Source organism: Pezoporus flaviventris, unplaced genomic scaffold, assembly GCF_033815535.1.
Source record: "Pezoporus flaviventris isolate CSIRO_AGI_PZ_B2104156 unplaced genomic scaffold, CSIRO_AGI_Pfla_v1 ptg000063l, whole genome shotgun sequence".
NCBI lineage: Eukaryota > Metazoa > Chordata > Aves > Psittaciformes > Psittacidae > Pezoporus > Pezoporus flaviventris.
The window spans coordinates 840,422-868,319 of NW_026892611.1; the positions used below are offsets into that span (position 1 = coordinate 840,422).

Sequence of the window (27,898 nt, forward strand, 5' to 3'; positions counted from 1 at the left end):
TGTGTGAGAATCAGGCCCAAGATGTTTAGGAAAAAGCTGCCAAGCTTGTACTTTTTTATTTATTTATACAAACTAAACAGCAGATCTCTTGAGATACAAGTGTGCCCATTTCCAGGACCTTAAGCCAATGGTTGGGAGTTTAAATGGTGATGAACAAAAGCCAAATACACACAAGTTCTTCAGTTCACTTCTGCAGGCATGGCACAAGAAAGCAATGGCATCTGTGAAACCACTGGCACTGGGGTGCAGAATTCAAGAGCCCTTGCCAAGCAAGGAGATACGAGCTGGAAGAATTCAGTATTCCAGCTGGAGCCCAAAAATTACTGACCTCTGGTTCATTGATCAAAATCACATCCTGACTCTGTCAGGGAATGTTAACAGTGGTGGTCCCTAACCAGAGAAACTGTTTCACACGTTTGGGGGTCAAGCTTCTTGTCAATTGTGGTTTATTCGTGTTTAGAAAAGTGGCATCTTATTCCAGCAGGCACTGAAGGGGAAGCACATTAAACCTGCTGCAGCTTTTGCACTTGGCCCAAACCCAATCGGTCTGAATTCAATGCAACTCATCCAAATAATCTGGGAGGAAGAAACAGAGGATAGAAGAGCGCATTTTTCTGAAGTCTTGACTAGCTTTTCACATGCTTTCAATCCACATATCTTGGAATACCCTATAAATGCAGAAAGAAGAATTCTTTTCAGTTCACAAAAAAAGGAAACCGAGGCACAGAATGGGAATTATACATTAGGCATCTTGTGGGCAGCCAGAGGGTTTCTCCCTTACCAATGTGCAAGCCCAGATTTCTTCGGAACATCAAGAGTTTGAGCCCAACTTTGTTTCAGTCACACATTTCACAACCAAATGCCATGTTTTCACACTTTCACAAATGGTTCTGCTCGCTGGTGCCTACAGCTTTTCTCGATGACTTGAAACATATGCAATGTTTAGAAGAGGGGGTTTCACAATACCTAAACCAAACAATTGTCATTTAATCAACGAATCAAGCACTTGTTCAAAAGCAGATCATATTTCTCCTGTCCCAGGAGATGAAATCTCATGGAGTCTGAAAGCACTTGAAAAGACAATAAATATGAGCTCACACCAGTGCTCCCGATCCTACAGCCACTCACTGCCCTGCAATTTAACAAGCTGGCAGCTGAAGCTTTAAAAGGATCAGATCAATGCATGACCCAGCTCTTACATGTGGCCAAGAAAAATGCAAATCATCTATCTTCCTCCAGACAGGAATTAATCAGGAAGGAACTCCTCTATTAACCTCCTGCCAGGAACAGGCCCAGAGGGCAAGGGTGCACTCCCCGAAGCACCAGCAGTAGCTGCTGTGGGTGCAGGACACTGCATCAGGAGGTTCTGCCCTTCTGCATCCTGAACCAGAGACAAAACTTCTGAACTCAGAGCATGTCTGCATGGGACACTGGGGAAAGGAAGATGAGTCACTGTAAGGCATCCAGTGAAAGTGGATTCACTTCACACCTTTAGCTGACTCTTATCTATTTTCCCCAGTGCTGTTATATAGAGAAACCCTAAGCCAGGCAAGAAAAAAACCTTGAGCAACCTGAGCACTGAAGAGAACATAAAAAGGTCAGAATCTGACTTGCCAAATTTGTCTCTGAAATCATGCTCAGCAACCATGTGAGAATATGATAAAGATCTCAGCAGCATCAGGAGCCTGGCAGCGGTGCGGGTGTGCTTCAGGACACCTTTGTCCAAGTCAGCGGAGTTAAAAAGGCAGAGAGGTGCAGCTGAATTGATCCATGCAAAGGGAAGAACCACTGTTTCATTTCAGACCTTCTTCCTTGGGTTTGGAAAAGATGATCATAACAGAGCTAATAAGTCATCTGGATACCACAGCAACAGGGTGGGAATACCCAATCTATGGAAAGTAGCAAACACCAAAGCAGCAGAAGTGCTGGTCAGGATGCTGCATTTAGGGCCGAAGCGCAGTGATACCAGGTGTGTCCAAACTCAAACGTGTCTGCAGCTCCTGCACCACACAACCCAACACTGAACTGCTCCTTTTGTGAACTTAAGCTTCTAGCAGCTGATTCATGTGAATGCCTCCTGGCTATCTGAGCTGTTATCATCTGATCACAGCATCACCAAGTGGCAACCCAAGACTCAGAAAGTCTCATTTCCCCTCTGTGTTCAGAGAGCTAAGTTATTCTGTGTGTAGGTATAAAAATACCTTACAACAGCATGAACTGTTCCCTTTCCAATATAAGGCGAACTAAACTAATGCCTGATTTTGAGTGGTTTAAAACCAAGTCTGCCTGGTGAGACATGGAGAGTGGGTCTGTACCCTTTTAACATGGCATATGCTTGTTTAGCAGTGCAAACTCATCCAAACCTGTTCATAGAACATTTCGTTCAACACAGAAACCCATCGTTCCATCTGTCCTTTCATTAGGAACACTCAGATGATGCAGGATTCAGCTGGAGAGCCTCATAATCCCACAAACTTTAAAGCTACATTGAATTCAGCATGGAATTCAAACAGCTCTGCTCAAGGCAAGCACAAAAGCTGTACAGGAGGAATATGCACAACTCAGAAAAATAAGAAAAGATAGAAAAAAAAGACATTTCAAGGAATTATTTGTAGCCTAAAAGAGTGAGGCCACTCAATGTCTCATCCATGTGGCTTTGCCCTCAAAACCAGGAGAACTGAATCCACTAAAGGATAGTACTTTAACATCTATCTTCATCGGCCCTATATGAGTAAGGCCATGCCAGCAGATAAAACATTACAAAGAACTATCAGGTAGCAGATTCACTTTTTATTTGGGATGATACCCAAGAAGAGGAGCTCACATTGTCAGACACTGACTTGCAGTTTGTGGAATTCATGTTCTCTTCCTTGGACCCATCTGATTCCTTCAGCAGGACTCCAAAGTGTGAAGCTTGGCTTCCAGCTCTGCTCTGCTGAAACAGTGGCCAGAGCACTCGCTTCCTTGGCTCTGTTTCCTGTCCCCACTGATGAGACAGGGCAATCAAAGGCACCAGGTATGTAGGTTACCGCTCTACTGGACCACTGGCACAGCTCCCTTAGAAGCAGACAGTTGGTAGAGCATAGCCACTGCTTTGAATGCCCAAACCAACCTATGACCATTAACATATTCACAAGACCTCATGTGGCAGCACCTTATTAAAAGTAAGAAAGAGGAAGAAGGATTAAAAATAATTTGCACAAAGTGAAGGAGCAGCTCTAAAAACAGGTCACAAAAGAGCGAACTCTCAGTGCTCTGATCTAACCACCAGATCACGGCAGCATCGACTGCACCAGAGCTGCTGAAGCACAGAGGAAATCAGCACAATGAAAGGCCGGGAACAGGCACTCCGAGTGGCACCAGAACTCCCTGGTCCCATCTGCAGGCTGCTAGGGCAGGGAGCATCACATCACTGGGTCACTCACATCACCGAGAGGCTAGCTCAGGGAGTTCCAGTGCCACCAGTCTCACTTGCAGCAGCTTCTGCACAGGAATGGCCGAGTGCCTGTGCAGAACCTACATGCCTGGGCTGGACTGAGGACTTTCAGTTTTGCTTACAGAAGAAAAGGAAATACTTTCTCAATTGCTAAACAAACGCTGCAAAACAGCACTCAGCACAAGCAGAAAAGTACACAGAGAAAGTCTGCAGAAGGAGGGGGGAAAGCCTTAAGAGAAATTAGTATATAAAAGCACGGAGAGGTAGATGGATAGGGAGAGCTGGAATACCAGATGGATGGATTTTCCTTTGAACCTTCAGTCATGCCTGAGGCTGACACAATAGCCACTGCCCAAACACTACAGTATGTTATTTCTGCTTTGTCAGATGATGCAGACGACATCATTTCTGGGTCACTTGGAGGCCACATACCACTGCTTTTCTTTCCCCTTCTTTCCTTTTCACAATCCCAGCAACTGAGAGCTGTAAACACTCAGCTGAGGCCTCCCAGCGAAGAGCATGAGTGGGAGGATGAAACTGCACAAGCAAGTGGTTCCCTGTGCCTGAAAACGATTTTCTTCAAGGATTTCATCCTAGAGAGGCACCCAAGCCTAATGCAGCTACAGGAACAGTCCTTTGCTTAAATATCAAAGATTTCACACCCACTGAACACTAAAAAAGGAAAGCCCTCCCCCTTCCTTTTTAACCTCAGGACATGCAACTGCAACAAAATGATTGAGAGGCCCTGCAGGACTGAGAACTTACCATTTGCTGAGCACAACCCTGCTGCTGCCACATCAGATCTGCAGCTCAACCTCCTCTCAGCTCAGACATCTCTCCAGCACCCATCTAGCTTCCTTAGCTCAGCCATGCTTCATTAGGCTTAACTGCATTTCCGTATGGAGCACAGGAAGACTAATTCTTTCTCTTGCACAAAGCATATATACTGAAGGATATCATTACTCCAAGCTGGCCTACAGAACTGTTAAGGTTTCCCATCCACTCATTACATTAGTGCCTGTGCCATTTAACAGGCTTACGGGTTTACCCTGCTATGAAGAACTCTTCTGTTCAGGCACAGCACACCTCCTGTTCTCACTATTCAATCCCTTCTACAGGGTCCCCAGATCTTGTGTTTATTCACACGCAGCCAGATCAAAAAGAGCTCAGGCAAACCCAGTGACCATCTGGAAGAGAATCACCATCAGTCCGGAACCTAGTCCTCAGCAGCTGAGGCTTCACAAAGCCTAGTTCAACACAGTCTTGGCCCTCAACCAAGGTCTTTAACAATAAGTTAACAAGCATCTGTCAGAAATGCACTAGGCATAGTGGCTCATGCCTTTGGCAAGACAGCAAAAAGGATCTCCTGAGATCCCTTCCAGAGATTCTCTGTTGGCTGAGACACTGACCCACATTGTAACAGCACTGAAAAAATCCAGAGGCTCAGGAGCTCAAAACCTTCTATCTCCATGCAGCAAGCAAAGATCAGCCCTGGACAGTTGGGGAAACCTCAGCTCAGATCCTTCCTCTTCTTCCCGTGCCTTGCACGTTCCCAAGCAAACCACTGCAGAGCCCCTGCAGACTTCAATAGTGAGTTAGGAGCTTACATGCTTTGATGGTTCTACATCTTACAGTCTTCAAGGCTCAGTTCCTAGTTCATTAGAGCATACACAGTGCTCTAACCCTGCTTCACCCAGCTGGGGAAGAGGGAGGAGTTTAGACCATGCTCAGATGCTAATGCAACCCAGGCTTCTCAAAGGATCATGGCAGGTGAACAAGTACTTGTCCAATTCAGCTGTGCTAGTCCATAAAGCTGTAGAGAGGTGAATGCAGCCCAGAGATAACACTAATACTATGCTTCTCCCTAGAACTATAGTTATTTAATGTCTTGGCAAATTCATTGTATCTCTCCTCACATAAAGAAAACTACCCCACATTCCGTTCCCACCTACAGTGACTGCAGCCAGAGAGCAGCAAGTGATAGGGAGAAAGATTATGAAAGGTTCATAATCTGGGGAGGAAGCAGCAGGTCATGTTTTGGGCATCGGGGCTGTGTTACAACTCACAGATATATTTGTAAGATTTAAAACTTAAAGTGCCTTTAGAAAGCATATACTCCATCATTTTTATGACTGCACTGATCGTTCTCACACATCTGTAAAACAACTCTCAAATACATTTGGTTGTCTGGAGGGGGAGGCAAAGAACCCAACAGCCTGTGCATGTGTGAACTTACAGCACAAATACAGAATCAAGAGTTTACAGCAAAAAATGTAAAGCCAGACATTTCCTTCTGCAAGGTCAGGAAGGGAATGACTAATGCTGGGTCCCCGGCACATTCTTGCACTTCCCTTTCCTTCCCGTTGCAAGCCTCATCCTGCAAGGTACTGAGCACCAGCAGAGACAGCGAGTAACCACGGGGCAGGACATCGCATGTGTAGCAGTACTCTGAAGGAACTGAGCTCCTTTAATGAAGCAGTTTACTGCCCAGATGCTGTCCCTAATCCCAAAAGGGTTTTTCTTTTCTCTTCCCCTGCCCTCCCAGCCATCTCCCTTCAGTCTTCCACGTTTCTATTTGTGTAGCCTCAATAAAACACATTACCATTCCCTCAGGAACTGGCTGGGGAATGAGGTGGATTAGCAGCTTGTTCTCGACAGGACTCGGACTTATTATTAGGCCAAGGGAAAAAAACAAAACACAATCCAATCCTCTGCTTCTTTGACTCGATTACCTGAGCACTTCAAGAGTTCCAGCTTCCCCTCCTCACTCTGACACACACTTCCCCAACCTGCTGCTTTGGGGAAGAGAAAGTCACACAGAAAGAGAATCTTAGGCAGAAAAGTTTAAGCCTGTGCAGGAGCAGGTTGCAGGTCTCAGAGCTGAAGATGTTACGTCTCTGCACCCTGGGAAATCTCAACTAAGAAACCTTATTCTCTGAAATGATCCAAATTATTAGCTTTCCACTAGAAAGAATGGAGCTATTTTGGCAAGGGCTGGGGTCACATTTCTCCTTTCACAGACACTGCCTGAGAAAGCTGCCATGGCTCACTGCTCACATTCTGTCCTCCCAGAAATCTGTCTTGCTGGTTACCATTTGCCCAGAGCAGCCACATGGGGTTTCAGTCATTAGTTCAAGCATAGAAATGGTATTTAGAGTGGAGACACCTGAACTCAGATTCCCACCCAGAAAAGAACAGTTTCAGTTTGTGACTCTGAGACTTTCATCCAGACATTGCTGTGCCCATTTAGAAAGTGAAGGAAAATACAGCTGCTGACCTGGTAACAGTTGTATGGGGAAGAATACACAGGAGACTGATAAGCAACAATTGGCCATACAACAGACAGCCTTGCAACAGCTATTTGGCATCATAGAGCAGCCAGGAAAGATTTTAATCAACACTTGAAAAATGATCACACACATGCACAAAGACAAGCTCCAAGCTGAGGATCCTTAAGCCAGATACAATATCCATTATTTCTGGGACTTTCCACAGAAGCTCCACACAGCACATTTGTCCCTGAGCCTCGTCAGAGCAGGAGCTGGGCTCTGGGATGGTTTTTCTTTGGTTTTGTTTAAGAGAAGTGTATTGTCACAGTCACTCAGTGAAAACCAAGGCTTCTCCATGGAAGTGGGTTAGGTAGGTTGCTCATTTTCAAAGGGTTCTATGGAAACAGATCAAAGTTCTCAAACTGTATTTTTCCAATAGAAGCCTGCATTAAATGTATAATAAAAGGAAACGTGCCAGCGCAGGATCAGAATTGAAGCATTTTGTGTATGTGTGTTGTGAAACCTGAGCCTGAGTTTTCTCCTCAGCTGGGGATTGGGAAGAAATCTTTGGACCAGGGAAGTTCATTTGCCACCCCTTCCACCCAGATCACTCCAACAGTCAGAAAACAACCCCAGAGCATCAACCTGTAGAATCATTTCTAAAGTGATCTATAGACTTGCTCACCATCCCCTTTCTCTGCTGAGCTTTGCAGTGTTTTACATCTTTCACTTTTTGTGCTGTAGAGTCTCCTTCGGAAACACTCTTCAAAACACTTCATCACCCCTTTTGCATTCCATGTGCTTAGTTAGATCCTTTTTGTCTTAAAGTATCTCTGATCATCACTTGGTGAGTAAATCCAGCAGCCTTTGGGCTTCAGGATTTCTGCTCTGAGGAGGGGCTGCTGAGGGACAGCAACCAGACATGAGAAAAAACCATGACTGCTTAAGGGAAAATAAAAAGCCATTGTAAGAAGCCTGTGTGCTATTCTGTACTGGAAATCCTCCCCTCCTCAGGAGCAGGGGAAAGACAAAGGGATTCTATGTTGTATCTTTCTGCCTGTGAACTGACAGTTTTGAGTGCTGGATACAAATTCATTCCTTAAGCTTTGAGACTTTTCACTGCAGCAAACCAGCTCTTGGTCGTTACACAAAGATCACTCATGGGGTTTTTAGACTCATTTGCAGTGTTTAATCTTGACCTTTCCAAAAGGGACATGAATAAGTTGGGCATTACTGAAAATGCTAACTTCCTTAGGATGCTTTGAAAACTGAAGCACCACACCTGTACAGTGGAAGACTCTAAACACCACTGGTACCCTACTGCACCTCCTGCTAGGTGGGATATAAAACCCTGCTGGGAGTAAATCTTACAACACTCCTCCAGTGTAACAAGGCCAGAAATAGAAGAAGGCCTGCAGAGAATTCTCACTTCACGTGTTTAAGTACAGGGACGGGGGTTCTGTGTTGTGGTTCAGTTTTGCTGGGTGTGCTTTTGTTGTTGTTTTCCTCCTTGCAGTCAAATGGAGGAGGGAGATGGCTGAGAAAACCACGTGGGGTGTTTTTAAATATGTCAACTGTAGGAAATTGCTTAACTGGAATGTGGCAACTTGCCACGATCTCTGAAAGTGTCTTAAAACAGCAAAGCAGCTTTATTTTAACAAGCTGCAATGAGACTGCACTTTCTGATTGTCAGAAAGAACAAAATGCGCTAAACCTGCTCTGTTCAAAATGCTTGGAACCTACAAAGCAAACTTCCTTATTTCAGCTTTTAAGAGGAAAAGGGAAAATCTTTGGTATGTTCTGCCATGGAGCAGGGATCAGAGGGTTTCAGTTTGCTCATCAGTTCTGCAGAACACTTCCAGAGTGCTATGGACAATGTGCTGAGGCACGAAATACAGGAATGAAAAATCTGTGCAAGCATATCCGGGATTCAGCTGCCAACCAGAAAGCAGCTCCCCCACAGCTCGGCTCTGGAGAAGGCTCCTAAAGCAATGAAAAATAAAATGGAGTCAATGGATTATATGAGTTTTCTTTATCTTTCCTCTAGGTCTGGCCTGTCAGTAGTAAGGGGGATTCATACTGAGTTTGCTTCCTTAGTCAGCTCGCTCTCAGAAAACAAACACATAAACCCACACAACTTGTCATTCTGATTCCCTCTCTTTCTGTGTCCTCAGGTTTGCCTCCCTGTTCTCTCAAGATCAGGATCATCAGTCTCAGGAGATCTTCTGTGAGGTGTAGTTGAAGACAACGTAGGGAAGGAGCACCAAGCCTTAGGACATGCCTCTCATCAGTCAAGCATCCCCAGGCCTCCACTCACGCAACACAGTGAGTAAGCACATCTCCCAGTTAGGTTACAACACAATGAACACAAATTCCAGTGATGCCTGAGGCAGCCTCAGCTGAAGAATCACTTCTCCAAAGCACTCCTGGTTTCCTAGTGTGGAAGTGTATTCCCTTCACTGTGCTGGCTGCAGAAGGCTGATGATTCATGAGATATACCACACTTTGAGAAATTTACTTCCATGCAATCAGGAACAAGAGAGAACAGAATTCTGGATAGCTAAGCACCCCAAAACACAGCAGGGACAGGAGGGACTTCCCTGCAGGGGACTACAGGTAGAAAAGCCCTCTCTGAAACTCCAGCACCGCCCCCTGAAGCAGTCAGTGTTATTGTAATGAGAATGAAGGACTAGGTGAAGAAGTTTGGGTTTAATGTGAGATGGAGGGGAATGCTCTGAAGCAGAAGAGTGGTGTTGCAGGATGGATGTATTGATTGGCCTTTTCCTGATTTGGTTTGGCAGTTTCTGGGGTGAGCTGTGTGCATAAGCTTTACTGGTTTGCTCTGTTTTAAAACTCCTGTTTAGTTGCTGGGTTTCTTTGACTGTGTTGAATGAAGTTTTGTGCTGGACCCGTTCTCCTTCCTTCCTACTCCCCCTGCTATTCTGCAGGGACACGGACAGAAAGAGCGAGGCAACAGGAAGAGTAGGAGTTGCCTCTACAGAGACAAAGCAGGATATGACCTCTGTTCCCTAAATAGGGAACATGACATCCAAGCTGGTGTCTCCCCAAAGGAAAGACTATAGCAAAGTGAAGCTGTTAATGTTGGGTTAGAAACTGTTGATTTAATGACATCAGTGGTGCTTTGTAGGAGGAACTTAAGTATTAACTGCACAGAACTTAAATTAGTGACTGTTCTGATGGACTCTTGCTAAACAAAGCTCAAACACTCTAGTGGTACTTGATGGAGCCTTGACTTTGCTAAACTTTGATCTTACCAAGTACTGGTGCTGCTCCTACCTGAGAGCATCCAGCTCCCGCAGTCTTGGTGCTCTGCTCAGCTGGGACAGTGTCTGGAAACCAGTGGGACCTGTTTGTCCAGCTCAGAGGCTCCCCTTCCCCACTGTGGCTGCCCTATTAAACTTTGCCTTTGAATTTAACAGCCTATGACACTGGTTTGTTCCCATGAGCTGCCTGACCTCTGTTTCCCAGGGCAGCACACAGATTACTAGCTGGGACAAGGCAATGACACTGAATTACCCTAAGGTAGTCTCATCTCCAGGTACAGACACTGAGCTGTACTAAGCGTCATTTCTGCCTCAAATCTGCATTAGCATGCAGCAAAGTACAGCTGAAGGAGGCTTTACTGCTAGTAGCCAAGCATCTTTACTAACTCAGTGCTCCCGTGCTGCCTGTAGTTAGTCAGATCACTGATGCTGGGACTGTACAGACACCCACGATAGAACCCCAATACTAGAAGTTCATATTCTGAGGGTAATGATTCACCTAGTTCAGCTTCTTTAATCCCCAGTCTAGGAGAGCAAGCCAACAACTTCTGAATATGCCTTCCTTCAAAGCTAGGGCCTTGGGTGATCTTGTCTGTGAAGGATTCCTAGTAGTGTCCTAGATAATAAGCAAACAAAAGAGCATTGCAGTCAAGATGACTAGCCTGGTTAGTGTAGGTAGGATGCCTGAACTCCAGAGCAGCAACACCCACACACATACCACCACAGGGGTGTGACTGCAGGTGTAATTGCTCACGCCATTAGTCTCCAATAGCCACATCTACTGGGGCCACTGACATCTGGTCCCAACCCAGCCAAGTAATCCTGATGTGTTCTATTCAGCCATAGCCCAGTTCAAACATGGACTGAGACAAAGCTAAGAACTGTCCTCAGTATATCTCTAGAGACTAAAAAGGTAAACTTCCACTGGTGTTTTAGAGCTTAGTCCTCCATGTACATCTTTTCTACTGGAAGGGACTTTACTCAGTTTAGCATGGACGTCTGAAGCGCTTCAACTCCATCTTACTATTCCTGTTTAGCTGTAACACTTGTGTATGAAGTTAAGTAAAACTGACCTAGAGTTTGTTTATGCTTTCAAATGGTGTATGTTCTATGCCGGAAATGAGCACCTCTAACCAGACTGACTCTGTACTACGATAATAACTGGAAATGAACTCTGGACCATTGGTTCCCAGCCACTCTGTGCTAGATCATGTTGCATAAATAATAGCCAAGTCTGGGGGGAGGGAACACTCAGTGACAGGGAGCAACCTGCCTTCTGCAGCCTTCTTCTAGCAGCTGCAGAGTGCTTCAGACCAGTGATGACATACGTGAAACCAGCAAGCACAGCAGTGGGAGAAAAGGAGAGAAAAAACCTTTTGGGTTACACAGCAGCTGAAAGGGATGAGGCTATAAAGCCAACCCTCTATAGTTTCACTTTAGCTTGAACCTTGAGACTAGCAGATAACCTGTCAGGAGTGTGCGCCAGATATCTAACCCAGATAAGCAATGCTAAGGCTCCATTTGTCTCATAACCGTGCCATCCGTAACAGCCATTCCAATACAAGTGCAGTTAAGTCCCCTTTTATCCCAACTTCCACATTGTTTTGTCCTTCAAATACGAAATAACTGAGTACCAGCCATTCTCTGAAAGGCACCTGCCCAGCTACTTGCCAAGAGAGGTTAGAAAACCTGTGGTTAACTGAAATGCTCTCACAAACAGGCAGGCTGCTTTCAGTTCCCTCCAGCTGAGACTATGGTGTCCTCAGCTTTCACTACAAACACCAAAACTTCCCTTCTTGTTGGTCATTCTGGAGAATGAGGAAGGATAAAAGAGCACAAGTTAAGTGTAACCAGTCCTCCCTCTTATTGCATGGGGAGAATTGTAGAGTACACAACTTCTCACTCCAATTGTTCATTCTGAGGAGCCTTTCAAAACATGCATCCAGTGTGCCTACGCAATAAGAGTGTAAATTTCTTTTCCTTCACAAAAAGCTTATAACAAATGATAATGACAATACACCATGGTCTGCTAAATTGTCCCTTGGTCCCTTATGGGACCTCTCTGAACATCACTTCCTAAATTCAAACATCTGCACTTATCCACTGAAAGGATACATGGCTTGTGTCATAGGAGAGTCACTTTCCTACATGCTATTCTTGATTCCTAACTATATTGATAAGTTCATTATCAGCCTCAGGGAAAGGTTCAAGCTCTTAAAAATGCAGAGAAAGACCTTCAGAGGAACTGGACTTTAAAGCATTCCTGTCATCATTTCAGTGGCAGAGATTTTAAAGCCAGGTATGAGCAAAGGAAATATTTATACAAACAGTGAATATCATTTAGGTCATGAGTAGCAGTAGTTGCATGTTTATGGGGGCATGGATGAGAGCATCATGTAAGAGATTTCTTGCCACTTACATATCTCAAAAGGGAGGAACACAAATACGAGCTGATTCTGGATGCTGTGAAGGGGCTGAATGAGCTGGAGCAGCAAAGCTGGTACACAGAGATAGGAACTAGGAAGAAGACAATAAGGGAGGGTCAAGAGCAAGACACAGGCTTCGAAAGGTAAAACACCTCTGATAGCATACTGTCATTGTCAAGGCGTTATGTCAATTTACTGTGGTATTGGTCCTGTATGTAAGTTAGTAGCCCTTGTCACATGGTCTTGTAATCTTGGTAACAGTTATTTGTCCTTATGCAGTGGTGTGGACATGTAGCAAGTTGCAACTTTTGGTCTCAAAGCATCCTCCTTTTGAGGGCAGGGCACTTTCTGTGTGAATGATTCAGGTTTTTATAGGATGGAGTCCTGCAGTGACAGAATAGCTGGAAACAGGATTCTGACAAACACTGTATTCCCTTTAAGCCCAGTTTTAAATACTGCGCAAGATCACTACATCAGATTTTGTACTTGGCTGTGCAACTACAAAGTCTGCACAATTTCTGCATCAACTTTTATAGATCAGATGTAGAGGGTAAGCCAAGCCAGGATTTACTGCCTTAACATGCATATGGCAGAAATAAAATCACAGTGAAGTCATAGGGCTAATGTCAGATATGGCCTTCATAGTGTATTAAATAGCCTTTCTCCAAACACCCAGTTGAGATTTGTGCTTCAAAATGACTATTACTGTCCTCTGTCTAGTTCAGATCACAAAGGTTCAGCTGAGCTGTATTTCTGTATCTCAGCACTATGAACCCATCAAGTGAAGTAAGACACCACCAAGAACCTGCAAAACTATTCTTTTAAATACTACACTGGAAGGAATTTGACAGAAACAAGAGACAAACTCTTCTTCAAAAGGACTTAGTAATTTTCCAGTCATGAATGGAACCTGAGCTGCACCCACAGACTGCACACTAAGTGTTAAAACCACACCCAAGCTCATGCTCATTGTAAATACCAAATAAGCATAACAAATACCTGGAATGAGGTTTCCATAGGTGACAGATCTGTAAGACTGATTATATACCTTCAAACTGCACCTCACTTCAGAGCCTATATGTAAGCAGGAATAGCAGATGGTCATTTCTGTGAACCCAGGCTGGGATCCTCCAGTGCTGGAGCTCTTACAAAGAGTGGGAGCTGAACTGGGGAAAAGTAATGTTGCTGAAACAAACATCCAACAGCATGGAAGGAGATGAGATATCCTATACCTGTAAAATTATCACCACTTAAGGGACAGGTGAAATGAGGCAGAGAAAGACTCCTTCTGTATTCTAAAAATACCCACATTCTCAATTTATTATCCACTGCTATTTGAGTGTTGTTTTTTACTACCTTGCCCATTCAAAAACCACTTACTTTACATCAGACCAAGCCTGAAGACAGCACAACAGCACTTCTGTTTAAATAGCTGGAGCTTCAAGTGAGGGTCAAGGCCACGCTGTTTAAGGTATTCAACCTTGAAAGGCACTTAGAAAAGAACTGAGCCAGCAGAGACTAGAGCTAAATTCAGCTCTTACCCTAGTTTTGAACTGCTTCAACAACTTTGTTTTCAGCACAGTCACACTCAGTTTCTACTATTGTAAAGGAAAGTGTGCTCACATAACCCCAAGGAACACAAGCAGGGTCCTAAGTTAAAGCCAACTGTACTCTTTGCTACAGATATGTCACTGAAGTGATCCCTTTAGCAGACCAAGTGTTCCATCAAGTGATACGGCTGTAAATAATTTACCAGCAACCCCATAATAGTTGATTAAAACCTACTGAAAGAAGATCTAATTAAATTGTCCCTGAAAGAACAGATCCTGAAATGACGACTGTGTAAGAGGCAGATGGCAAGCAGAAGCTCATCAGAACATGAGAGAATAATTTAGCAGAAGGTACCTTTATTTGTACTGAGCTGTGGTGATCCCCACCTGTCTGATGCTGGCTGTCCTGGAGGTCATTCCTTCTTTCTGCCTTAGGGCATCTGAAGTGACAGCAAGAGTACTGGCTGTCCTCAGGAGTGGCATTTGGGTACCTGTAGAGTTAAGTACCTAATCTCTTAGGCAACCAGGTTAGAAAGTGCTTACTGCATGTGTTAGTGATGAGCAGCAGACAGCAGGTCAAGTTGGAAACTGCAGGAGGCACAGAACAAGCAGTCTTTTTATAGAGGAGGTAGAGAGGACTGTTGGTAGCAGTGAAGCCATGAAGGAGTACAGGACTTGGTAGCCAGCACTGTAAGTGCTGCAGGAGGTGGTACCAGCCTTCTTAGATGAAAAGATCTCAAAATATTTTTTCTCAGAGAAATGAACCTTTCTTACTGATAAATTCAAAATCCCTCATCCATTCAGGATGGCTTCCAGATTTTCCCATGTTCTCTGCCCCAAAACTTGAGGCCAGACCAACCTCAGAGCCACAGCTACTTGTATTAGGGGCTGAAGGCTTCCAGATTTTCCCATGTTCTCTGCCCCAAAACTTGAGGCCAGACCAATCTCAGAGCCACAGCTACTTGTATTAGGGACTGAAGGCTCAGCATTTAGAACTCTAAAGAATTCCAGCAATGTGGAGACTTGCAGTGCCTGCTGGCACTGTTCCCACAGCACTGAGGCTTTGTCAGGAAAGCTGACACAGACCATGCTGCTAACCCACCCTGCAAAACACTGTTTGAGTGTGAGGACTTTATCCTGCGCAGCATAAAGGCGCCATGCCTGGATTGAAGAGACCTCACACCAGGCTCTTCTTGTCAGGAATACAGGAAGATGGAAAAGGCTGAGCCAGCCTATTTACATATAAGATCTATGAGGAGTGAAAGGGAGAGGCAGGGATCAGACCACGCATTTCCTCGTGTGTTTCCCCTTCCCCCCTGCACCTTGGTTTTACAGCTGCAGGAAAGATCAAGCCAGAACTGTGGAAAATTGCTGAGTCAGGCTATGGCTGTGGGGCCTCAGGGAGTCTGTCCACAAGGCTTTGGCCAGAGGAACAAGCTGAGTGGCTGGGAAAGCACTGCTGGGTAGAGACACTTGAGCTGTATGGGGCACCCACTGCAGGCACAAACAGGATTCATTGGGCTGAAGGTACATAGTGGAGCTCTGCCTAGGAAAGATTAAGAACTGGAAACATTTTGCATTAACAGAACTGGAAAAAGAATGCAGGTTAAGCCTAGTAGAAGGATTTAGGTAGTCCTGGCTAAGTTAGTGCAATGAAGGTAGACAGAAATGAGCATGGATGCTTCTCTGAGCTCCCAAGCAGCCCGCTCTTTCCAAAGCCCTGCACATCAGCAGTGTGTTAACCCTGAGCTCTCTGGGCAAGAGCACCCACAACCCTGCATGGTCAGCATGTTTTCCAGCTCTTACTGTCCAATTCCTACAGGACCTGGCATGCTGTCACAAACGCCAGCATGGGTTGATGCTTCCTCTCCTCAGTCTTCCTCAACCCCCCCCCCCCATTCCAAATAGCTCCCAGTTGCTCCACTGCATCAAAGTTGACTACCACAGCAACAAGATTTCTGTACATAGCTTTAAGAAGGAATATCTTGTAGTTGTCAGCTCTGCGTCTTCTGCCAGTGCTGCCACAAAAAACCTGGGTACCTCGAAGACAGTTGTTAAACCTCTCCCAACTCACCCTTCTTGGCACAACAGTTCAAAAGGACACTGAAAAATCTGTTAGTAAAATGCTACAGGCAGGATCTGTTCCTTCATTAAGAACACAGTAAAGGCAGTTTGAGTGGACCCCAGAGAGGAGCTGTAAGGAGCACTAGCACTACCACAGGCTTCAGCTAAGAGCTGCATCACCACTGCACTGCTGCTGCCAAGCTACTCATTTCTCACTCAGTGAAGGGACAGACGCCACCACCTTCAATTTGAAAGCCAGTGTTGGAGGTGTCCATTAACGTCAAAGCTCTTCACCTCAGACCACAAACTAGTTATTCTTGGCAACTGGGGCAATTTGAACAACACAGTAGAAAAAATGAGGGAAAGAACACATCAGTGGAACTGGAGCATGCCTTGGCAGCAGAGTAGTGTTGTAGATTCAGTTTCCATAAGAATAAAAAGCTAAATATTAGTGTCACCCTAGTAGAGATACTCAGCTAGCTTCTTGCTGCTAGCTACGCCTTCAGTTAGAGATTGGCAGATGATAACTGATAAGGCCCATTTAGTTAGATGCAAATGGGTAATTACTGCTACAGTGGTGCCTTCAGCATCATTATAGAAAACATCTTCCCTTAAAGTAGGATTGTATTTCCTACAGATATGGTCTCAGCACAAGTTCAGCCAGTGCTTCAGTGCAACAACCTGGACTTAGAGCAGCTCTCCTTCCTCCTGCCAAACCTCAGTTTCCAGACTCCAATCAAGTCACTGGCCATGACTGCAAATGGCCCAGGAATTTAGAGTGCACACAGAGGTGTCCCACAGAAACTCTGCCTCGTTAATAGCCATGCAAAATGCCACCAATACAACAGTGCTTACATGGGGCCTGTAGCCATCAGCCAGTGGTTCTTCAAATATTACACTTGACCCACAAAGCAAGACCAAACCAGTTTTAACACACATAATATCCTGGTTTGACACAAATGAGGCTGACAAGCCCTTTGATAACTACTTCGTTTTTTTTCCCAGCTTAGTTGTGTGAGCAAGTGCTAAGAGACTTTGGTGCTTGTGCTCACCTTGGTTTACTTCAACACTATGACCTCCTTCCTCTTCCAGAGAGCTTCCAGACACCCTGTGCTTCAAGGGAGAAAGAAGGGGGGAGAAGAAACCTTTCTTTTTCCAAAGGGAGCAGGCTGAAACCTATGCAAACCTCTCCAGCCAGATCAATCTCCTGATAACAATACCTGTGTATTTTAGTCAGTTGTTTCCTTAAAACAAGGGGGTAAAGGGCATAGCTTCCAGAATTGATTAAAATGAGGCAGGGGGGAAAGTACTGTCATTGCTCTACAGTCGGAGAGTTTGATACTACTAGCTGGTGCTGGCCTGAGGCACATGAACGGTCTCTAGAAACTGTGGGAGAGTTAAAGTCAGAAGCCTTCATAAGAAACGTTTTACTCTGTGGAAAGTTTCAGGTTTGGTCAGCAAGACAAAAGGCCCATAAACTGAAATGTTTTGCTTGGCAGATGAAGAACAGTTTATATGAGGGAGACATCTAAAAAAGTCAGGAAGCTTTAACAACAAAATCTTACTACTTCTGCTTATTTCAGTGGAGCTATGCAAGTGTATCCTAAAGCAGAACATGGTCCGCTAGCTTACTGGAAAGGTAAAAAGAAGAAAACACTGCTCTGGAAGATGAAAACTAGAAAAATTGCTAGAATATTCTCCATGCTTTAAGCCTGGGCAGGGAAACAGGTAGAAAGGTTCTGTTACGGCAGCCTGAGAGGCACTGACACACAGCTTCCAGTACTGTATTGACAGGTCCATGTACCTCCCCTACCCAGTATCTTTTAGCAGTAATGCTTAGCTGAAGTTCACACTCTGTAAACCAGAATAATTATTACTTCTTTCCACTTTATTCAGCATCATTAATAACTAAAAATAAAACCTCACACTGGAATCTCCAAGCCTTAACAATAGCCCACACACAGCAGCAGTGAGAAGCTTAAGACTTCCTTTCTAAATTTAGATTGCTTCAAACAGAAGTGAAAGTTATTTGAGAAATCAACAAACCATGTTTCAGAAGCACATCGGGAGAGCAGAACTGGGCAGGAAAATGCTTGTCTGCCTGTTAAACTCACTTGCAAAAGGCTTCTGAAAGTTTTCAGGGACAGGCTCCTGCTGCATTCTGAACACTGTGCTCAATTACCTGTCTTGGCAGTGTCAGATCAGATCCTGGATCTGCTCCATCCCAGCAAGAGTCCTCGGTGTCATGTTAATGACTGCTCTAAAGTGGATCGTGCAGCTTCTGCTATTAGAGGTCTTCCATTTGGGATAACTAATAATCATGAGAGGCAGTCCATAGCCCCTGATCAAAGCATGATTCCTTATGCTACTGATTAAGTGTCCTGTGATTCCTCTCTGCTTCTCCAAGGTGCACACAGTACAAATTAGATGATCTCTAGGCAGAAAGGCAACGACAGAGACCTGGCCCCTGTTCACTTTGGAATACATTCCGAGAGAAAAGACAGCTATGCTTTAACTTTAAAGCCAAATTTAAAAGTACCAAAAGCCAGCTGGCGGCAGTGGATCCAATTCTGCCTGCAGACCCTGAAAGCAGACAGGGAATGGCTAATGGGCATGAAGCAGCTTCACTGCAACTCCTCTCTGAGTTAGACCAGCAAATATCCAGGCAGGTTCTACAGAGGGTATTTGTAATTCCATTTACACTGACATTAAATGAATAACTACTCTTTAGCTACCTCTTGGACAGTCACTGCCCTACCTTGAGGCATGCTAGCGTTTCCCTGTAGACACATGCCCCAGTGGCAAGTCTGCAGACTTGGAATTAGTCCTTTAAAACATAGAGCATCAAGATAGATTCTCCCTACTGAAATTTAAAAGTAGGACATGCTGGAGAGTGGCTTGTTTAGCACTGTGATGGGCCAGGGCAGCTTTGTCTCTGCGGGGAGGGTTCAGAAGATGATGATGATACAGTCACAGAAAAAAGTTCAAGGCAATGACAAAGAGTCACTGATCTTATTCTTACACAGAGGATACCATGGGCCTGCAGTGGGGTTCAGTCCCGGCCCTTACTACTGACCCCCCAAGGATAGCCAAAAGAAACCCCTGAAACTCCTTGTTTTCTCCTTTTAGGAAAATCACTGCTAGAAAACCCCACAACAGGAAGCTGTCTCGTTTTTTCCTCTCATTCATTAAAGCATGGAAAGTGTACTTGAGTCACAGCCACCTAAGTCCACACTCTGCAGGCACCACCTGTGACACCCCTTCCCCACATCATGTTTGCTTGACCAGAAGTGTTGCCAGTCAAGCTACAAAAGTCACAGCCTGTATTTAGATGGGGAGAGTTCTATTGTAAAGCTGCTGCTTTTACCTGCCATTGTGGCTTTACTTCGTAGGAAGCAAGTAATTTTAGGTATTTTGAACAATATCCTGAGTAACATCTGAAAATGCTCAAATAGAGCCAAAGCAAGTAAATGTTCTGGCTTTGAGTTCTGTTTCAGTCTTTTCCACACTAATGTCTTCCTGCTATCATGTGCTTTAGAAGCAAAGCCACTAACCAGCTCCTCATCTCCTGTGCACCTGCATAACCACCTTGATTTCAGCAGCAATTTAAAGCATCACCATACAGGTTGTGTTGCTAGTTGAACAGTCTGGAGCTGAGGTGCATAAATCCAATGCGATTTGCACCTTCCATCTTCCTACAGCCCCAACAGCCCCGACTTAAGATACATGTGCTGCACTTGGAGAAAGATGAACAAAAGACTCTACTGTCAGACTGGGCTGTGATATTCACATGCCCAGAGAGATTAGGGCCTAAGCTAAGGTTTGAGTTTTCACTTCAGGAATGCTCCAGTTAAACAGTTAAACAGCTTGTGCGAAAGCAGGTTTAGAACACAGACAGTGAGCTCAGCCACAGAACCAGTGCCTGTCAACTAGCACAGGTTCCAGTGAGCACTACAGCACCACCAATTAATTACTTCATGTTCCTTGGACTGAGTACAGCAGGAGTACAGCTGGGCTGGGACATGCCTCCAGGATCTGTAGGTGGCACAGTTCTGTGCTGCTCTGGCTTGAGGCAAGACAGTATCTGACCACCTCTGTACGTTGGTGGTTCTCAGTTGTCCTCCCACTGTAGCAGCAATATAGAGTTTCTCTAGTTTAACTTGGTACTGCTCTTGTCCTAGATTCTGGGGGCTATGCCAGTAAGAAATAGCTGCAGTCAAAGGCAAGCGAGATTGCCAAGCTGTTTCTTAAGCATGTTGAGCTAGTTCTTGACTAGGTTCAGACTCCTAACAAGAAGCAGGAGTGCCCAGGACGCTTCTCTGCACAATTGCTCTCGAGTTACGTCTTGGAAGAACTGCCCACTTCTTTTGGAAGAGGTGTGTTCCCAAAGAGTCTCTGTTCCCCCCATTTGCTAGCTGTGGCAACACTGCTGCTGGTAGCATTGACTGTGTGGGATTACTCCATGGGAGCGAGAAATGAGGAGGGAGGGAAGTCTCTAAGAGATGTCTGAGTCAGTATCTCTGGGTGGTGTCATCTATATTTCATTCTGTGCCTTTCACCACAGCAGTAATCTAGCCAATACGTTCTCAACCCCCAAAAGGGTGAGAGATAGCCAGGTTTGCTTTCATTACATTTTCCTTTGAGAAGAATATTCCCTATGGGCTGAAAACAAGGATAAGAAGTCTTAGCCTTAAAGGAAAGGTGAGGGGTTTCCCTCAAGCATCGGAAAGATTACATGCTCTATGCTGGAAATATCATTTTAAGCATAACTACTCCCTAAATAATTTGGTGTGCCACATGGTTCCTTTTGTTAAGTGTTCCTATTTATGAACAGAACCAGGTGATACATCTGTGTGCCACCATGCTGACTCAGAGCTGTAAATGTGTCACTAGTGTGCAGCTGTAACACTAACCGGGGCTTTCCTGATGTAAGGTGCAGTGAAGAGCTCGCATTTGAACTTGAGTAGCAGACTCCGCTCAGGTGGTATCTGTGCAAGCATGAGTTCAGCAAGATAGAGCTGAGGTTCAAGTCAGACAACTTCACTGATTAGATCAATTCTGACCACGCAATAAACACCAGAAATGGTACATGGAGCCTGAGGTTTGCCTGGCATGACAGACTGGGGTTCCTGTCAGTGTGTGCAGGCACGTACGTACAGAGGTCTCAACTCCAGGCTCTGCCTAACCTCTTTATTGGAGTTCAGTTGCTGAAAAGGGTCTCTGAGCTGACTCTCCATGAAGATGAGCAGGAGTAATTTTATTTTAACATAATACAGTGAGCAAACAAGCAGCCTTCGAAAGACAAAGGCAGAACAAAGGCTTACTCTGATGCTTTCTTTCTTGCTTCTCAATCAGTGCATCTTAGAATCCAACCCAAGGCAAGAAGTACATTGACAGAAAAGTGAAGAGTCTCTTGTCATATCTTCATCTTGATGACAACCTACTCATCAGAGCTTGTCCAGAAACCCCATGTAAGTTACAACACTGCTGCTGACTTTTTGTGTCAACATTAATGCAAAAATCAATGGTAGGAGACGAGATAAATTCCTTTATGACATGCAAATTCTGATCGTATACTGAGATACACTATCACAAAGAAAAGGTGATGTCTACAGACTTGATGACAATAGATGATTCTCCCTCAACCAGAATCTCTGCTGAACCCTATCTTATACAAACAAGCACAAGTCTAAGAAAAAAGAAAAAGTCCTAAAAAAAAAAAAAAAAGACACCTTTAAGAAAACCAAATATCCTGCATATATGCAAAAAGTAAGATGAAGTAAGAGACTCTCTTCTTCTCTTACGTAAGGTCTGCTGGAAAAGGAAGTCTTTTCCGCTGAACAGGACTTATAAACATGTGGCTACAGGTTGCAGTTTGGCCTGAAATATTCACTACTCCCACTACTTCCAATTTACAAACACGCAGTCTTCCTTTCCTTAGGCATAACACATGCCCAACTTCCAGTCTGCAAGTTTGGATGATTACAATTCCTCTTCCTCTCCTTGCTTGCCTTCCCCCATTTTCTGAGCATTTGTTTCTGCTTAGGGACTGCTTGGTAAGAGATAAGCCTTTTCTAGCCAACTTGCCAAATGAATCGAGATAATGCCAGAGCAAGTTCAAACATATTTAACCCACAGTTATCAATCAGCCGATATGAAAGACTGATTTGTGGAGTAGTAACTTACTTATTTGTGACAAAGCACAGCTGGAGTTCGGCTTTCTGAGCTGGTGTGATATTTTCTGGAGGTGCTGACCAGAAGACATTCCTGAGGAAGAGGTCAAAGGGATCTTTGCATATGAGCCAAGAGTGTCTCTATCACAGATATAATCCAGCCAAAGAGCAATGAGAATAGGTTTTCTTAAAGAGCAGGCAGATCTTAGCAATGTGTGCCACCACCCCACCCTTACCAATGTAAGTCATGCAAGGCATTAGCATAGGGACAGAGTAAAGACCAAGTTGTTTCTTTCCAAGGATGCTTGAAGCAACATTGGATGCTCACTGCGTAGCAAGATGTTTTTCTCTTGTATGTATTGGTTAAAATTACCATTATTTTCCATTTCAGTTCTGTAGTCAACTTGAGAAGTGAGTAAACCTGCTGGGACAGAACTGAAAGCAAACCCTACACCAAAGCGCTAGGCAAAAACACTCAAGCACTTACTTGGCAGAACGTATAAAACTTTTTAAGATACACAGGACCTTGTGGCACCGGAGAACCTGTCTGCTAATAACCAAACTAACACAGTCTACTTTCCACTACAGTGAAACTCCCTGCCCTTCTAAGAAATGGCCTTCCTACAAGTGAAACAGTCAGCTCATGTAACACATGTACACTCAACGCATCATTTGCAAGCAATTCCCACAGCCCTTTCTTCCTGTATTACTGCACTCATTTGAGCTATCACAAGTGCTTATCTTTACCTGTCAAGGTCCCGTTTTGAAATCCTTATCTACCATGTGCTTTATTTTGAGAAGAGCTTATACACAAGAGGAATGTGGAAGGACTTAAAGCATTTGAGTAAATTGGGAGGGACATAAGCATGCATTCAGATACCTTTAGTTAGGTTGATGTGCTTGACTTTGAAACATGCACACATTATGAATCATGTGGTGTACATGACAGCTCTCTAAACTGTGAACAGGCACAGAGGGAAGCGGTGCCAAAAGGACCAAACTAGTATGTCTGGTGTAAAAACTAAAATACCACAAGCACTTAGATGAATGGCACTGGTGGTTTAGGCTATCAATCCCATTCACATTACAACTACTTTACATCAGGGCTACGCTAACCGTGGGATTAGAAATAGCAATAAGCATACAGTGCTGTCTGACCTGAGCTGGTATAGAGCTGAAACAGCCACATCCACCAGAAAGCATTCACCCCTGGTCATGGGTTCACTAACAGAGAAGATTGTGGTCAAGAAAACATCCCTTCACCTGTTAAGTTCACGGGTTTGACACCAAAACTAAACATTACAGAAGTTTCAGAGGTGTATGAGCTAGATATGGATCGTATTATGGAAGCTTCCCTGCCTTTCTGTCCCTTCCAATAGAAATTGAAATCAATAAACTTATTTTTGACTTAGTACACTCGGCTGTCTTCAAATCACACACATCCAGCCTCACATTTGGCCTCAGGAGCTACTTCTTCAACTTCCAAAGTCCCCTCCCTTCCCAAACTAGTACTTCCTGCTTCCAGTTTTCTGCTTTTATCTCTCTCACGCTTTATCATTTCCTTGAGGCTTTGCTACACAGCTTACCAGTTATATTGATGCAGCTATATTTTCATCATTCTTTTCCCATTAAAAATTTCTGCTCAAGAACAGAAGATGCCTAGATTCAAATCCAAAGTACAGATGAGGCCCAGCAGCCACTAGCAGCCATTCTTCAGGATCCACTGGACTCCTCAGCAACTCGTCGTGGCCACTCTGGGAAAACCACAGCAGGCTTTGGACATCTCCAGGCCTCCAACTTCTGGGTGAACTACTGACTCATGAGGAGTTACCTACAGTGTGCACAGAGCTGTGCCGCAGTCAACCCATCAGTAACACTGGCTCTCTGTGAGACTGGAGCACCCATCTGCCCATGCAAATGCCCCTGACCACGTTAACTAGGGCACAGTAATTACACCCTGTAGTGCCACAGCCGTCTGTACTGTGTACTGAGACCACACTGCAGCCCACCACCCTCTGGTACACCAGAGGAAACCACAGACCTATCTCCAGCTTGGTTCTTCACTCTGCCCCTGTGGACAGACCCACTGCAGACTGGAACAGAGAGTTAAGCAGAAGAGTCAGGCTGTACTTGACAACACATATTCTGGTACAGGCAACTAACAGAGCAAAGGCTGCCGGCCCATATCCATACCCACAGCTTTACGTGATGGCGGAGACCAAGTACTTGGTTGAATTCCTAGAGAAATCACATACTGGACTGTGCCGTAAAAAGAATTCTTTCAGGTAAGATTTTTTCTGATAGTAGATTGTATGAGCATCATACAGTGATGATCATGGCACCCATTTGTTTAAACAGATAAATGCTGAAGAGGAATGCATGCACACACTTGACAACTGCAACTAGAAACACCTTTTGTTGCTTTCAGATGAATCCAAAGATGACAGCGGCCTTTACCCTTTGTGAATAAAGGTTTCCTTTCAGAAGAGGTCCCCAGCAAAATACTGATGATCGTTTCCCGAAATGTTGCTGATTGACATTGTTTGAGCATTAAAAAGGCCCTCAGTAGGGTTGCCAAAAGCCTGCACAAATATTGTTTTATAAAGAATAGCCTTTTGAACATGATTTGGAGGTGGCAGGAGGAAAAGGAGCGCTACAAATTTGAAAACACAAAACACGGCACAAAACAAACCAACCAAACAAAAAAGGCACACGAAAGGCAGAGGAAGAAAAAAGGAAGAACAATACATTTCCAAGAGGTTGTGCCAGAAGCCATCTACCACCTATTGTTTCACGATTTTTTCCCCAACCTTCATTTCTCATGTGATGGACCTTGCAGTATGCGTGTTTGTTACAGTTACACTCTTGTAATGATCCTGTTCCCTAAAGGCCAGATGCTGTAGCTCCACAGCCTCCAGTGTCAGGCTAGAGAAAAGGACCATTTGCCTTCACATGAAGCTTCTATCCCGGAGGGGGTGTCATTTACTCTGCTTAGAGCAACACTACCTGCACACAGGTAAAATGAAATGTTACTACACAAAAAAGAAATCTACATTCTGTTTCAAATACTCGTTCAGACTCGCGTACAGACAGCACCTCTTTGAAAGCATCACAGCAGCACGTTTCACGTTTGAAGAGTTTCATGCAATCTTTCTAAACAGCAAACATCTCTCCAGCCCCGGCCGTGATGCCGTTTGTCAGCCGCACCAATGGAGTGAAAACGAGGATCAGATTAGATCAGTGAAACTGAGCCAGGGATAGAAAGACAGGCTTGGAGTACAGGGTGGGAACCACCAGAAGCGAGCACCAGAGACCTGAGGCAAAGCGTGACTTGCACCAGCCTCCCAGGACAGGCGATGTGGGGACCCGCCTCTGCTCCGGAGCTCAGGTCACCTCTGGTCCCCACCTCACCGCATCTACCTTCACAGCGACATCCGAGCACAGCCACAGGCCCCATGGCCGCGGAGCATGGCCACACGCACCAACGGCGACCCCTCTGACAGCCCGGGCACTCCGTGCCCGCCCGGGACGCGGCGGCAGGGATGGCCAGCGCTGCCCCGCACCTGTCCTCAGCCTCCTCCTCCCGGCCGCCCTCGCCTCCCCTTCAGCACCAGCCCCGAGGGACGCGGTTCGAGCGGCGGGGAGCCGGTGAGGGGCGGGGGCTGCCTCACGGCCCTGACAGCCGCGAGGGCGGGCGGCCCCGGTGAGGGACGGGCTCCCCCGGGGCGGTGGCGGGTCTCCCCTCGGCGGCTGCCGAGCCCCGTACCTCCAGGGTGCGGATCTCCTGCTGGGTGAGGTCGTTGGACGCGGCGCACTTGGTGCGGAGCCCGCGCAGGTTGGACAGCGAGATGTCGATGAGGTCCTGCAGCAGCCCGCACTGCTGCAGCGTGCTCCGCACGGCCGGCAAGCCCCGCGCTGCCGCGCCCGCCCGGGGCCCCGCGCCGCCGCCGGCCGCCGGCTCGCCACCGCTCCGCTCCCTCCTCTCCAGCATGCCGGCGGCTCGCAGGGCAGCCGCTCTATCCATTCCTCGGCATCAGGGAGGCCGGGGAGGAGAGGCGGCGGCGGCGCGGGGGGAGAGCAGCGGGGCGGGAGCGAGGGAGGGCGGGCAGCCGGGGGATGGCTCCGCCCCACCTCGCCTCTCCGGGCAATTACCGAGCATTAACATGCGCGACGGCGAGGCACCGCGGCCGCGGGCGGTTCCTGCTCCGCCGCGCCCGCCTCAGCGCCCGCCTCAGCGCCCGCCTCAGCGCCCGCCTCAGCGCCCGCCTCAGCGCCCGCCTCAGCGCCCGCCTCAGCGCCCGCCTCAGCGCCCGCCTCAGCGCCCGCCTCAGCGCCCGCCTCAGCGCCCGCCTCAGCGCCCGCCTCAGCGCCCGCCTCAGCGCCCGCCTCAGCGCCCGCCTCAGCGCCCGCCTCAGCGCCCGCCTCAGCGCCCGCCTCAGCGCCCGCCTCAGCGCCCGCCTCAGCGCCCGCCTCAGCGCCCGCCTCAGCGCCCGCCTCAGCAGCCCGCCTTTTCTCCTTAGCGTCCGCCTCAGCCTCTCTCCGCCCGCCTCAGCCTCTCTCCGCCCGCCTCAGCCTCTCTCCGCCCGCCTCAGCCTCTCTCCGCCCGCCTCAGCCTCTCTCCGCCCGCCTCAGCCTCTCTCCGCCCGCCTCAGCCTCTCTCCGCCCGCCTCAGCCTCTCTCCGCCCGCCTCAGCCTCTCTCCGCCCGCCTCAGCCTCTCTCCGCCCGCCTCAGCCTCTCTCCGCCCGCCTCAGCCTCTCTCCGCCCGCCTCAGCCTCTCTCCGCCCGCCTCAGCCTTCCGGCAGGTATGTCAGGACTTGCATTCGGTCTGGAGGAGCCTCGCCGCTGGTTCAGCTGAAGGAAGAAGGGCCGGGGCAGTGCTGGGCCTGGCCTGTCCGCCCTGGGCTGTGCAGCCCCGCGCTGTGGGCGACGGGCCCAGCCGAGCCCCTCACGCCTCTTGGCGCGGGAGCACAAGGTGAGCCTGCAGGCACAAAACACTGTGAGGATTTGGAGGTCCAGAGGTTAAAACCAGCATCAAAATGGCGTTGTGTGTGTCCACAGATGCCCCCTGTGCCTTCCTGGATGGGGTGGTCTGGGGCAGGCAGTGGAGCTGCAGCCTGCGGTGTGGCATGACCTGTTACCGAGTTCACGGACACTGGTGACCCCATTACACAAACCCAGTGCCAGCTAGAAACAAGTCACCTACTAAGGCCATGGAGAGTCTTCCTAAAATAGCTTTTCCCAACTGCTGAATAAATCGATCAGGTACATGTTTTGTTTGACACAAGTGTTTACTTGGTAAAGAGTAAGTGCAGGTCTAGTACATGAAGTGGGCATTATTATAAACAACTTTTAGTGACTGTAAACACTTCAGTGCAACAGTCATCTGGGCTCATTCGTATCACGAGTTGGAGGAACTTTATTAAGGCCTTGGGAACCACTGTGGTTTCAGCTTTCACAGTGGAAACACAAGAAAAAGGGTGCAGGTAACTGCTTTACTGGAGCATTGCTTGCATATCCTGTCTGATGGACTCACAGAAGTGAGGTGTTGGTGCAGGAACCACACATCTCCCGCTTGTTAGAAGAATCAGGACTGCTCATCTGATGTAAAGGATCTGGAAAGGCCTTTTCCTTGCTCTTTGCTGACAGAAGGATAGCCTCCTTAGTTTAGACTAGATAGACACCAGGTTTTAAAAGC

The 27,898-nt window shown here is 46.5% G+C and overlaps 2 protein-coding genes across 2 annotated transcripts in view; one reads left to right on the plus strand and one right to left on the minus strand.

Annotated features, from left to right (window-relative positions):
- NOS2 (nitric oxide synthase 2) overlaps positions 1-9,038 on the plus strand; it is a 70,157-nt gene extending 61,119 nt beyond the window's left edge. The window contains exon 27 of the mRNA XM_061469904.1: positions 8,880-9,038. Within this exon, the coding sequence (XP_061325888.1) occupies positions 8,880-8,936 (57 nt within the window). The 3' untranslated portion in view covers positions 8,937-9,038. The remainder of the gene's footprint in view (positions 1-8,879) is intronic.
- KSR1 (kinase suppressor of ras 1) overlaps positions 1-26,388 on the minus strand; it is a 52,573-nt gene extending 26,185 nt beyond the window's left edge. Inside the window, exon 1 of the mRNA XM_061469930.1 lies at positions 25,969-26,388. Within this exon, the coding sequence (XP_061325914.1) occupies positions 25,969-26,226 (258 nt within the window). The 5' untranslated portion in view covers positions 26,227-26,388. The remainder of the gene's footprint in view (positions 1-25,968) is intronic.
- Between the last annotated feature and the right edge of the window lie 1,510 nt (positions 26,389-27,898).